Source organism: Garra rufa, chromosome 4 (genome assembly GCF_049309525.1).
Source record: "Garra rufa chromosome 4, GarRuf1.0, whole genome shotgun sequence".
In the NCBI taxonomy this organism is placed as follows: Eukaryota; Metazoa; Chordata; class Actinopteri; order Cypriniformes; family Cyprinidae; genus Garra; species Garra rufa.
In genome coordinates this window covers 5,882,674-5,896,598 of record NC_133364.1, presented here as the reverse complement: position 1 = coordinate 5,896,598, position 13,925 = coordinate 5,882,674, and the positions used below count along the sequence as shown (strand labels likewise).

Genomic DNA, 13,925 nt, shown 5'->3' with positions numbered 1-13,925 from the left:
CTGAGCCATAAATCTCCACTTCAGTGGCACTTACACACACCAAACTTTACATTTTTATTCCTGTCTATATCCTGAAGGCTTTTACAGAGGGATTTGTTTAGATATAATTTCCTTGATTTTATATTTTAATTTTATTACCCAAAAATGTTAAAAAAAAAATATAGTGTTTCCTGTCTGTTCTAAATTGTGTGACATAATGAGATCCGTCTGTAAAAACTTTTGACTCTAATAGGTCAAAAAAATTAAATTTTTAAATTTTGAAACTGACTTCATCCAGTGTTTAGATTTTTTGTACTAGAAATGTATGCAAATTAGCGCATATTTCATTAAACAATGTCTCATTAGCATATTTAAATTTAACATTTTAGAAAACTTGTAATGCAAAAAATGTTTGCAATTATCAAAGTAATCAACCAACTGGGTAAGTAAGGCGATAACTATTAGTTGATTTTTTTACCCTATTCACCTGCAGTGTCTCGCCTTAACTTGACCAAGTGATTTGGGATGCTTTAAGTATATTTTAAGCTGGCAAAGTCCATCAGGTTTCATTTTATGCTTTTAAAATTTGAAACTGTTTTAGAAAAGTAAAAAACATCATTTATTGAATGAGAATTTGAACTGAAAGCGACTGAAGGATGCATTTAGTGAAAATCGCTGCTTCCTCTATTGTGCACTTGAACACATCCTCTTCTGGTTATAGATTTATAAAAACACAAAATAAAAAAATAAAAACGTATAAATCTGCAATAAACAGCTTAATTAAATATTTCTATTCAGCTTTCATTTATATTTTAGCATTTTATAAGTAGAATTTTGTCATCTAAAATTTATATTTCATTTTAATTACGAAAAACTATTACGTTTTAATTTACAAACATTACTGCAATAAACAGGTGTGACAACATGCCCCGCTCTTAGATCAGGGTTTCATGCAAAACAATAAACAAAAACTTCTTTTTATAGCCAAGACTTTGACAACTAGTCTCCCCTTTTTCTGAAAAGATGCCATCTAAGGTTTTTTTTTTTTTATCTTCATCTGTGTATTACAATTTTCACTTAGAAAATTCACTTACTTAGTAAGTATGCAGAAACAAAGGCGGCACATTTGTCTGCGGTTGACAATCCCTCAAGAAATGTGAGCTAGTAAAGCCTATGCTGCTGAGCTTCCTCAGTCTGCTCTCTCAGTTCCTCACGTTCAGAGTCCATGACAAACAGTCACTCACTGTGACGCTTTCAATGACAGACCCTCATAAGGAGAAGTGCTGCATCCACAAGCTCTCAGTGTCATGAGAAACTAAAAACACTCACGGCTAGCACTTTTAGCACAAAAAAAAAACACTTTACAGAGATTTTAGCAATTCAATATTTTTATTTTATTAAGTATAAATGAAAATATGTAAAAAAATATATATAAACAAAACATTACCATATATATATATATATATATATATATATATTTTTTTTTTTTTTTTTTTTTTTTATAAAAAAAATAAAAAAATTAAGATATAAAAACTATAAATATAAAATATAACCCTTACCTTGTTAACAGAAAATATTAATATTATTTAGATTTTAAATAAATATCTGAATAGATAAGATTCGGAAAAAAAAAAAAATCTGTAAAAAAAAAAAATACATTTATAAAATATAACGCTAAATATAAAAATATAAACATGAATTATATTTTAAATAAATAAAACTAACTATATTTCTATATAATAAAATTACAAACAAATAAATAAATAAATTGATATAAAGATATAAAAGCTATAAATGAGATATAAAAACTATAAATATAATATATAACCCTAACCTTATAAACAGAAAATATGAATATTAATTAGATTTTAAATAAATATCGAAATAGATAAGATTCGGAAAAAAAAAAAAATCTGTTAAAAAAAATACATTTATAAAATATAACGCTAAATATAAAAATATAAACATGAATTATATTTTAAATAAATAAAACTAACTATATTTCTATATAATAAAATTACAAACAAATAAATAAATAAATTGATATAAAGATATAAAAGCTATAAATGAGATATAAAAACTATAAATATAATATATAACCCTAACCTTATAAACAGAAAATATGAATATCAATTAGATTTTAAATAAATATCTAAATAGATAAGATTCGGAAAAAAAAAATCTGTTAAAAAAAATACATTTATAAAATATAACGCTAAATATAAAAATATAAACATGAATTATATTTTAAATAAATAAAACTATATTTCTATATAATAAAATTACAAACAAATAAATAAATAAATTGATATAAAGATATAAAAGCTATAAATGAGATATAAAAACTATAAATATAATATATAACCCTTACCTTGTTAACAGAAAATATTAATATTATTTAGATTTTAAATAAATATCTAAATAGATAAGATTCGGGAAAAAAAAATCTGTAAAAAAAAAAAATACATTTATAAAATATAACGCTAAATATAAAAATATAAACATGAATTATATTTTAAATAAATAAAACTAACTATATTTCTATATATTAAAATTACAAACAAATAAATAAATAGATATAAAGATATAAAAACTACAAATGAGATATAAAAACTATAAATATAATATATAACCCTAACCTTATAAACAGAAAATATGAATATTAATTAGATTTTAAATAAATAAATAAATAAGATTCGGAAAAAAAAATCTGTTAAAAAAAATACATTTCTAAAATATAACGCTAAATATAAAAATATAAACATAGCTTATATTTGAAATAAATATAATCCGATGTCTACATATAATAAAATTATAAATAAATAAAATTGTAAGATATAAAAACTATGAATCCAAAATATTTCCTTATAAATAGAAAATATAAATATTAATTCGATTTTAAATAAATAAATACGATTCCGAAAAATTCTGTAAAAATAAAATTTATAAAATATAATGCTAAATATAAAAATAAATTATATTTAAAATAAATAAATAAACAAAAACATAACCCTATTTCTAAAATGGTAGGATATAAAAACTATAAATAAATAAAAAAAAACTATAAAAAAACAATAAATATAAAATATAACCCTAACCTTACATATAAATACCTATACTATATAAATGTTAATTAGATTTTAAATAAATAAGATTCAGAAAAATTCTGTAAATATAAAAAAATATATAATATAATGCTAAATATAAAAATATAAACATAAATATCTGAAATAAATCAATAAAACACTACCTATATATAAAAATAGGAATTATAAATACATACATACACACACATGTATATATAAAACATAATTGTAAAAAAATATATTTTTTCATAAATAAGATTCTGAAAAATTGTAAAATTAATTATATTTTAAATAAATAAATAAAACTCAGAAAATTTCTAGAAATATAAAACAACACTATCCCTATATAAAAATATAAATATTACATTTTAAATAAATAAATAAAACTCTAAAAGTTTCTATAAATATAAAACAACACTAACCCTATATATATAAAAAAAAAAATATATATATATATATATATATATATATATATATATATTTATATTATTTTAAATAAATAAATAAATAGATCCATGAACTGAAAAGCAGAAACAAGGCATATGACAAACATAAAAGCAAACATAAAACAAATGCACACACACTGACCTGATCTCCAGTCACACACTGCTCTCCTAAATCCTGTAAACTGACAGTCCACATGACGCCTGTGATCACTGCATGCCCTCCTCTATCAGTTCACTGCATTTCCTTTTTTTCTGCATGAATGCATGTCAGTGACATTTATTGTTTAAGAAACTGCTGTCATTTAGAGTCTTATAAGCCTCGTCCAGTGAGTTTGATTAAGTTTACTAACTGGATTATATTTCATAACCATACCTGGATTATACAGAATATCATTTTTCCACAAACTTTGTTATGAAATAAGATTTCAGGAGATCATTAAGTGTAAAGCGGACTTGTTAGTTCCTCATATCGACGTGTCATTTGAGATTATACTGTTTTTGAACTACCCCTTCAATTATTATTTGAAATCACGTGTTGTTTTTGTGGGATAATGTTACAAATAATAAAGCTAGTCTCAGGATTACATGAGCTGTTGTTTTGCTTGTAGAAGAGCGCAATATATGTATTTACAAGTGTTTATACTGTCCTCTGCTGGTAGAAAGTTGTACTGCTATTATGTCAAAAGTGATGCAGAAACCAAATAAACTAGTTTTGTAGGCCTATCTTCTTTTTAGTTATAAATGTGCAGCAAAAGTTAGACAAACTATCACACTAAAAGCTACTTTCTCTAAACTAACTAAACTAGACAGAAACAACATAAACATTAAATCTCTGATGAATATGAAGACTGAAAGCTATTGGAAAATAGTCCTACATCCAATGAACTTGCATGCACTTTATTATTTTAAAGTCCTTGATAAGAACTTTTAAAAATGGTGCAAATAAAATGTGGGAAAAAAAATGAAAATGTGTGTACAACATTACATCACTGAGATACTGTTAGCCTATAGTTTTAATTAAAAATATATTTTATTTTAATATTGTCCATTTTATTTATTTTAATTTTTTTTTTTTTTTTCATTTTTATCAATTTTGTCCATTGAAATCTTGGCAATTTCAAAAAAAATAAAATTCTATGTACATTCTATATACAGTACAAGTTTTAGTTATTTTACTGCATCATTTATATATATATATATATATATATATATATATATATATATATATATAAAATTTTTTTACATATATATTTAATATATTGATAATTATACTTGTATTGCTGGTAACAAAAATGTGTTTTAATAATTTTGCTAATGGAAAATTAAAGAAAATAACAACAACAGCTCAAAAAAAAAAAAATTAAATTTAAAAAATAATTAAAATTAATTATTTATAAATTATTGCAATATTATCATGAAAAGGCAATCACTCCAATGAATGAATGAATAAATAAATAAATATAAGCAAACAATATTTATATTTATAAAAAAGATCTATTATGTATGTTTTTCAAGTAATTACTTCTATTTATTGTTTTAAAAATCACCAATAAAAAAATATATATTATAAATTAACATTTAATAAAAAAAAAATATATATATATATATATATTTTTTTTTTTTTTTTTTTTTTTTTTTTATGCGACCAAGGACCACAAAATCAGTCTTAAGGCTGTACTTCATTTGGGCAACTTTAAACAAAAATAGTTGTATCGCTGCCAAATATTGTCATATCCTACAAACCATAGATCAACGGAAAGCTTATTTATTTTTTAAAAATTGACCCTTATGACCGGTTTTGAAGACCAGGGTTACATATTATTTGATATTAATTATATTATATTAATACACTTCAGATAACAAAAATGTGTTTTATATATATATATATATATATATATATATATAGTTTTAATTGTAGTTAACTATGATAATCCTGCATTACATACATAAAATTAAATTATAGCCTAAACATTTGTATTTATAAAAATATTTATAACACAATACATTTTTGAAAAATGCTAAATATGATAATGAAAATAGCAGATAGTAAATGAGAAATTAATGAAAAAAAAAAACAGGAAACATTTGACACAGGAAACATGACATTTAATCACGATGATTTCTGATTCGTCTTCATAAACAATACGAACACTCAGAACTCATAGTGAAGTAAATGCCAAACCACAAACCTCGTGAATCCACAATAACACCGTATACATGTGACGATGAGAATGACAGTAAAGATGCCTCACCAGGAACTGATCCCCTTCTGACCTTCTTCTTCTCTCCAGTGGGTCCAGATCTTCTCCTGAACGCAGTTCGTCTGAACTCCTCCAGATCATACTCACTTTTCATGCTCCTCCTCACCTTCTCAAACATCTCGGATGCGTTAAATAAAGTTCTCCTGTTGTGTTTACAGCACACTTCAGCCAACCCACACCAGACAAAGCTCAACAATACACAACTCTCCACCCTCTGAATCTGTAGCGTAAGTAAAAAAAGATGCCTAAAGACTGCATGTGAGCGCAATAAATGTGAGTAAAATTATAATATCCACCTTTTGTTTTCGTAAGAGCGAGCGCCGCCATTTTGTATATTGTACGGATTTGGCTTCCGGTCATATTCGCGCTCGTTTTGCGGTCTGATTAGTGTTTCTTACCGTATTATTTTAATGTATTATATTAATTATGAGCACACTAGTTTGCAGGGCCAACAGTTTTACCGTGTACCATTGTTATTCTTCTCGTTATGTCGTTATGAATGAACAGAAGTCTCACCCCTAGGCTACTTCTGCGTTAAAGATGAAAGTGGATAGATTAATTAGATTATCGTATTTATTGATCGCACAGCTAGAAACAAGTGTTTCACAGAAGAAAAAGTACATGGACACTAACATCACATTTAATGTAAACATGCCATTGAGCTAATTGAAAACATTAAACTCATTGCTAATTTTCTGCTTAACGTTTTTCATAATTTTTGCCCAATAAAATAAGTTCTTCTAATGCTATTTGATCATAAGAAACAAACACATCAGTGACAGTTGTTGTTCAGGAGAATATATTAATATATTTATTCCATTTCCCTGGCAAAAAAAAAAAAAAACCCAGCTAAAACCAGCCTAGGCTGGTTGGCTGGTTTTAGCTGGTCAACCAGCCTGGTTTTAGCTGGTCATAGCTGGAAGGCAGGCTGGTTTTAGAGGGGTTTTGGCCACTTTTCCAGCCTGGCCAGGCTGGTCAGGCTGGGAAACCAAAAGTACCACAAGTGTCTATAAGGACATATGTGTATCTCAAAAAACACGACCGCCTTTGTGCGATGAAGTTCTTAGACAAGGTTAATGGAGGCCGATTGGAATGAAACTTGGTGGGCCTGTTTAACTCCCACCCCCAAAGGTCTGTGAGAAATTTGAAAGAAATCGGCCACTGGAGGGGGCGATGTTGCATTTTCAAGGGTGTAAACGATTGTGCATTGCATGGTTTTTCGCACACACGATATTCGTATCATATGACAGAACTCCTCATTCCGGACAACTTTTCCTCTAGAACCACTGCTAGCAATCAAATCAGTTGTGAAATGATTGAAAAGATGTAAAAACCCCACTTTTGAGAACTAGTCCTAGGTTTTTCACTCAATCTGGAAAACAATTGCAGTACAGTTCTCTGCCAAAAAAAAAAAGTCCAAATTTACCCTTTGGGAGGCTATAACAGGGTCGTTTAGAAAAGGGGCCTGTCCAAATGTACCCAAAATCCTATAAAGTCTAAAGGAAAACTCACAAAACTTCACAAAACCTACTACTCACCTGAGGTTGCAGTATGTTCCTGTGAACAGCTTTTCATTTAAACATCAGATTCGTGATTACATTCAAAATATGATGGCTAACTAAAAATAAGAGATCCTACAACAAATATTTGGCTTTTTTTTTTTGTTATTTATTTACACGAACATGATATGTAATACAGCACCTTCTAGAGTTGTATTAAATCCATTTATTTGTATATTCATTAAACAGGAAAATGTTACACTGGATGATAATATCATGTAGTAATAGAGAAGTGCATTAAAGCTGTACATTAAAGCTGTATTGCTGTTTACCAGGAAGACTCTAATCAGCTACGTAGAGGATTATAAATATTGTTTTTTTTTTGTCTTTTATTTATTATTAATATTATTTAATTACTTAAATACATGAGATTGAGACTACTGTGATATACATAAATTGTCAAAAATGCATATAAATTAAAATAAAAACAATACACAGCATGGTTAATACTTTAAATGGCTTCATAATGTTGGAAGTGTGACTGTCTGAATGTGCATGATGGGATTGTCCAGACCTTTGGACAATCCGTCAGGCGATCCAGTGTGGGTGAAACAGCAGGTTAAGACATTTTAGTGATCCATCTGCAGCATTAGTCTTGGTTAACAGTCATACTGACAATGCTGGAATGCTCTGGATATGTGTGTTCATGTGTTTGTTTGTGTGTGTGTGTGTGTGTGTGTGTGTGTGTGTGTGTGTGTGTTTGTGTTTGTGTTTGTGCTTGCAGCTCAAATGGCTGCTGGGTTGCAGAAGACTATGATTATACACACTTCAACAGCAGTGCAAATAGAAAGAGATGGTTAAACAGTAACGATATCTCGAGATCAAAATCACACATGCAACATTCCCATCGGACGAACCATGATAATCTGAAACGGATGTACACAGAGGTAGTTCATGGCATTGAATAAATATGTTTTGGAGGAGTAAGGCTTAAAATAGGATACATAAGCTTACTGCATCAAGTCCAATCTTCAGTAATGTTCCTTCAGTTTCAGGGGATTTTAAAGGCTTTGGTAAGTTTAGCCTGAATGTTCTAGTTTAAATACTAGTTAAACTCTAACAGCAACATGTTTATATGCTGTTAATTGTTACGGAAAATAATTTCAACTCATCCTTTAGTTTTATAAACACAGTCAAAAGGTTATATAATATTTTACATAATATATAATAAAATAAAAATTATCTAATAAAAAAAAAAAATAATAATAATAATATATAAAAATATATTTAAAAAAATACTAATATATATATATATAATAAAAATAAGGTGAAATAAAATAAAATAAAAACGTTTTAACTAATAAACCAAATTAAAAATCAAATTAAAATCCAAAATTAAATAAATAAAAATTATATACAAATTTAAAGCTAACTAGAATTAGAATAATTATTATAATTCTATAATAAATATAATTATAATATAATTATAATAATCAAAAATAAAGTAAAAAAAACTTTTTAAATAATAAACCAAATTAAACTTAAAATGTAATATATATATATATATATATATATATATATATAGCTAAATATATAAATCTAATATTATAAATAAATATTCATTTTAAATTCTTTAATTACATTTACAATTACAATATATATATTTTAATATTGAAAACTTAAAATTAATATTTTTTTAATTATATAAATAAATAAAATAAAATAAAATAAAAACTTTCTAAACTAACCAAATTCAAATGAACATACAAAATTAAATAAATACAAATATGATGGATGATATATAAAATAAATATAAATTAAGCTAAATATTTTTGTTGTAAATGTTTCAGTTAATTTTTTTTTACATATTTTAAAATATTTAAAACTTATTTTAAAGTAATTTTTTTACTATTTACATTTAAAATACAATAATAATTACAGATCTCAGAAATACTACAAAATCACATTTTAAGGCAATGTTAAACTAATATTAAATACTATAATGAAAAACAATTATTGTTTATATATATATATATATATATATATATATATATAATTTTATTAATTAAATATTAATGTAAATTTTTATTAGATCAGTTAATTTTTTGGGTAAACTTTATAGAACACTATTTACTGTAGTTTATCGAGATTCAGCGTGTATGATTTTGTAGTATTTAGAATAATTATAATTATTATCTCTATTATCTCTATTGTAAAACTAAATATTGAAAAATATTATTTTTAAACAAGTTTTAAATATTATAACTTATTGAAAATGTATATTTAATGTTTTTATAACTCTATTTAGCTTCATATTTATATTGTTTTATATGTCATATATAGATCTTAACTTGTTTTTAACCTTGAACATTCGTATTCAGTCTGTAAAGGTTTGATTTAACATCATAACTTACCATTAACTAAAGGAGCATTTTCCCAGTGATTATTCATCATAATACTGCTAGTATTAGTATTTGCATGGTCTAATATTCATTAAAAACTTCTCAGTCCTCTTTTCCCTTAATATTCAAGAGTCTACATTCTGTAACATCCATCAGCGATTGTTCTTCATCACACTCAGCTGACAAAACTGTGAAACATGAACACTTTCAAGCGTGTAAAAAAGTGTCATAGGCAAAAATCTGCTGGATACAAATGCACGAGTAGGCATTCAGGGCCAGTGTTATACTTTGGTTTGTGTCTCTCTGCCTTCACCGGAGCGTGTCTTTATCTCACAGTGGCTCACGGTGTGTAAGGTCGCGGGCGTGAGGCACTCCTGTGGTGTTTAAGCTCCAAGCAGGCCTCAGATCTAAGCTACTGTAGGGGAGGCAGGAATCAAGGGGAGAAAGCTTCAGGGTACAGACACCTGGGCAGTTTAGAGGGAAAAGTAATCAGACTCCTTTTGCTGTTGTTGAATCCTGGAGAATCACCATTACAGCCCATCTGCTGCTGGACACACAGATCATAACTGATATAACCTACTGAAAAACAAACTGAAATAAAAATATATTGGAAAAAAGAAAACAAATACACATATACTGCCAGTGAAAGTTAGGACATTTGTGTATCTCAAAAAACACGACCTAACCCTAACCCAGTGGTTCCCAAAGTGGGGGGCGCGCCCGCCAGGGGGGCGCGCACGAGTATTGCAGGAGGGGCGCGGGCCATCAGCAGAAAAATAAATATAAAAACGTAAACAGCCAAAGGACGTAACGAACGGGAGATGGATCGGTGTGTGAAAGAGAAGAGAAAACCATAGATGAATTCGCACAGACCCAGGCAGGTGCTGGTCATTCAAAAGCTCAATGCAGGGCTTAAAAGTTAAAATTATTTGCAACTTTGTCGCGTCCAGCAGACTGCGCTCCGCTGAACTGCAGCATTCTGGCGCCTCAGTCTCGGTGAACTGTACAAATCGGCATACATTCACAAATGATAACTCTTAAGAGTTCAGCTCATGCAGGGGCGTAATTTCCACTTGGGGCTTTTCAAAATCCTGTTTGTGTCCTCCCACTTTCAAATGGTTTTGTAAAAGTAATCTCTTGTATTGTAGAATGCACGCTCAGCGCCGCAGATTCGCGCGATTGTTAAAATGAAACCGAAAGTAAAACGCGCACGCGCATTCAAGCAATTTTAATACCCCACGCTTACAGAGCGACTCCCCAATGCGCGCAAATTAGGCTACATAAAATATCGAAGCTGTTATTAGTATGTGGGCTAAAATAAGTTGTACAGTTGTCTATAACTCTGTATCATGGTGGGAAAATTCGGTCTCTATTTGCACTTTGAATATTGAAAGAGTAGCCTACTTTGATTATGGCTGCATTTATTGCCTACACGACTAAGAAAGAGAACTGTGTTGTTTATTTTTTGTTATTTATACTGTAGATTCTTTAAAAATGCAGTGGCTGCCTCTAATTTAAATGGCTGTAGGCTACTTATAATAGAGAAAATAAACATCTTGTTCATGTACTCATATTTTCATTCATTCCTGTCCCTTGCTTAAGGCGTAAAATAAACATATAAAAAAGGCTTTCAGAATCAGCCCATTTGCTTGTAAAACATCTGCAATCAGAATCAGCCATGAAGAATCATGATCGGCACATTACTAAAAATAAATTGGGTGCTCCTTGGGACAGCATGAAACCTACAAAAAATATATAAACAAATAACATAGAGAATTATAATAATAACGGTTATCCTCCCTGTGCTATTTTTTAATATTTCAAGTGTTGCATGTGTGTTTTTTTTTTAACTAAGAAAGCATAAATTTTTCACTAAGTTTAGTTAAATCATTTATTAGTCTTAGGTGGGATAGGTATTTTTGGGAGGGGGGGGGGGGGGGGGCGCCAGATTTTTTTAAAGGTTTAAAGGGGGGCGCGACCAAAAAAGTTTGAGAACCACTGCCCTAACCCTAACCCAGAATCTGCAAAATGTTAATTATTTAACTAATATAAGAGGGATCGCACAAAATGCATGTTATTTTATATTTAGTACTGACCTGAAAAAGATATTTTGCATGAAAGATGTTTACAAATAATAGCTGAATTTACAAAAATGATCCGCTTCAAAAGTTTACATACACTTAATTCTTGATACTGTGTTGTTACCTGAATGATCCACAGCTGTTTCTCCTGAACCGTTAAACTGCCTGCTGTTCTTCAGAAAAATCCTTCAGGTCCTACAAATTTGTTGATTTTCCAGCATTTTTGTGTATTTTAACCCTTTCCAACCATGACTGTATGATTTTGAGATCCATCTTTTCACACTGAGGACAACTGAGGGACTCATATGCAACTAGTACAGAAGGTTCAAACGTTCACTGATGCTTTAGAAAGAAACACAATGCATTAAGAGCATTAAGAATTTTTGAACGGAATGAGAATGTGCACATTTTTCTGTTTTTGCCTAAATATCTTTTTTTTTTCATTTAGTACTGCCCTTTAGAAGCTACAGAAGATACTTAAATGTTTCCCAGAAGACAAAATTAGTGAAATTTACCCCGATTTTCCAATTCATAAAGTTTTCACCCCCCGCCTCTTAATGCATCATGTCTTATTCTGGAGCATCAGTGAGCGTTTGAACCTTCTGTAATAGTTGCATATGAGTCCCTCAGTTGTCCTCAGTGTGAAAAGATAGATCTCAAAATCATACAGTCATTGTTGGAAAGGGTTCTAATACACAAAAATGCTTAAAAAAGGATTTTTCTAAAGAACAGCAGGCAGTTTAACTGTTCATGAAAAACAACTACCACTAAACAAACAAACAAAAAACAGCTGTGGATCATTCAGGTAACAACACAGTATTAAGAATCAAATGTAAACTTTTGAATGGGGTCATTTTTATAAATTCAACTATTATTTTCTCTTGTGGACTATGAAAATGTCTAATTCAGGTCTGTACTACATAAAAAAATAACATGCATTTTTTTATGATCCCTCTTATTTTGGTAAAATATTTAATTTTTTGCCTCATAATGCATTTAATCAATAATTTGAAATATGCATCATTCTAAAAGTCTCTTCTGCTCACCAAGCCTGCATTTATTTGATCAAAAATATTTTTACAATTTCAAATAACTGAGCTGGATATTTTTTAATGTAATTCATTCCTGTGATCAAAGCTGAATTTTCAGCATCATTGCTCCAGTCTTCAATGGCACATGTTCCTTCAGAAATCATTCTAATAAGCTGATTTGCTGTTTAAGAAAAAAGAAATATAGATCTTTAGTGACAATGTCTTTACTGTCACTTTTGAGCAATTTAATGCATCCTTGCTGAAGAAAAGTATTAAGTTCTTTAAAAAATTACCGCCAACTTAGAACAATAGTGTATAAAAATAGGTTGCACTGAGCAAAATGCAACTTCATACTCAGTTACCTGTAGGGCAACAGGGTCCGGTGTGTTTAGTTCTTGGTGGCGCTGTGGCACTGAGGCAGGAGGAGGCTGCTGACTATCTAGAAGAGACTGACAGATTAGTTCTCACACAGCTAGAGGGCAGAATAGAGCAGCGGAAGAGCAGCACAGACAATAAACATAGGCTGTGTCCCAATTTGTGCCTATTTTTGAGTATGTAAAATAACTATGGCAGTACTGGGGCATATAACTTTGCCTGGACACTGCAAACTCTTGTTGGTTGCATTTTTGTGTAAACATTATCATCTAAATGCATTATCCTCATCAAGGCTGCGTTTATTCGATTAAAAATACTGAAAAATCCGTAACATTGTGAAATATTATTGCAATTTAAAATAGTGGTTTTCTATCTTAATATAATTTAAAATTGTATTTATTTCTGTGATACAACGCTGAATTTTCAGCATCATTACTCCAGTATTCAGTGTCACATGATCCTTCAGAAATCATTCTAATGTTTTGATTTATTAATTTAATGTTGAAAACAACTGTAACCCCAAACTTTAGCACCTTAGTCATATATAATCATTATTCTAATATTCTAAGACAGAAAATATGCAAATTGGGACACAGCTTTTACTTACCTCACTATTGCGATATAATAGTAATCCTACTTAGATTTATTTTGTCTTGTTCCAGACAAAAATATCATAAGTTCTTAAATCAAGAAGGATTTCCTAGACAAGTAAAAATTATTTTCTTGTTTTCAGAAAAAAAAAAAAAAAAAAAAAAGTCAAAATCA

At 28.7% G+C, this 13,925-nt stretch overlaps 1 protein-coding gene across 1 annotated transcript in view; it reads right to left on the bottom strand.

Moving 5' to 3' along the window:
* Positions 1-9,395: 9,395 nt before the first annotated feature.
* The window catches only part of LOC141333512 (protein bicaudal D homolog 1-like), a 44,211-nt gene continuing 39,681 nt past the window's right edge, over positions 9,396-13,925 (bottom strand). The window contains exons 8-9 of the mRNA XM_073838539.1: positions 13,148-13,224; positions 9,396-10,220 (exon numbers count right to left, since the gene is read on the bottom strand). Of these exons, the coding sequence (XP_073694640.1) occupies positions 13,174-13,224 (51 nt within the window). The 3' untranslated portion in view covers positions 9,396-10,220; positions 13,148-13,173. The remainder of the gene's footprint in view (positions 10,221-13,147; positions 13,225-13,925) is intronic.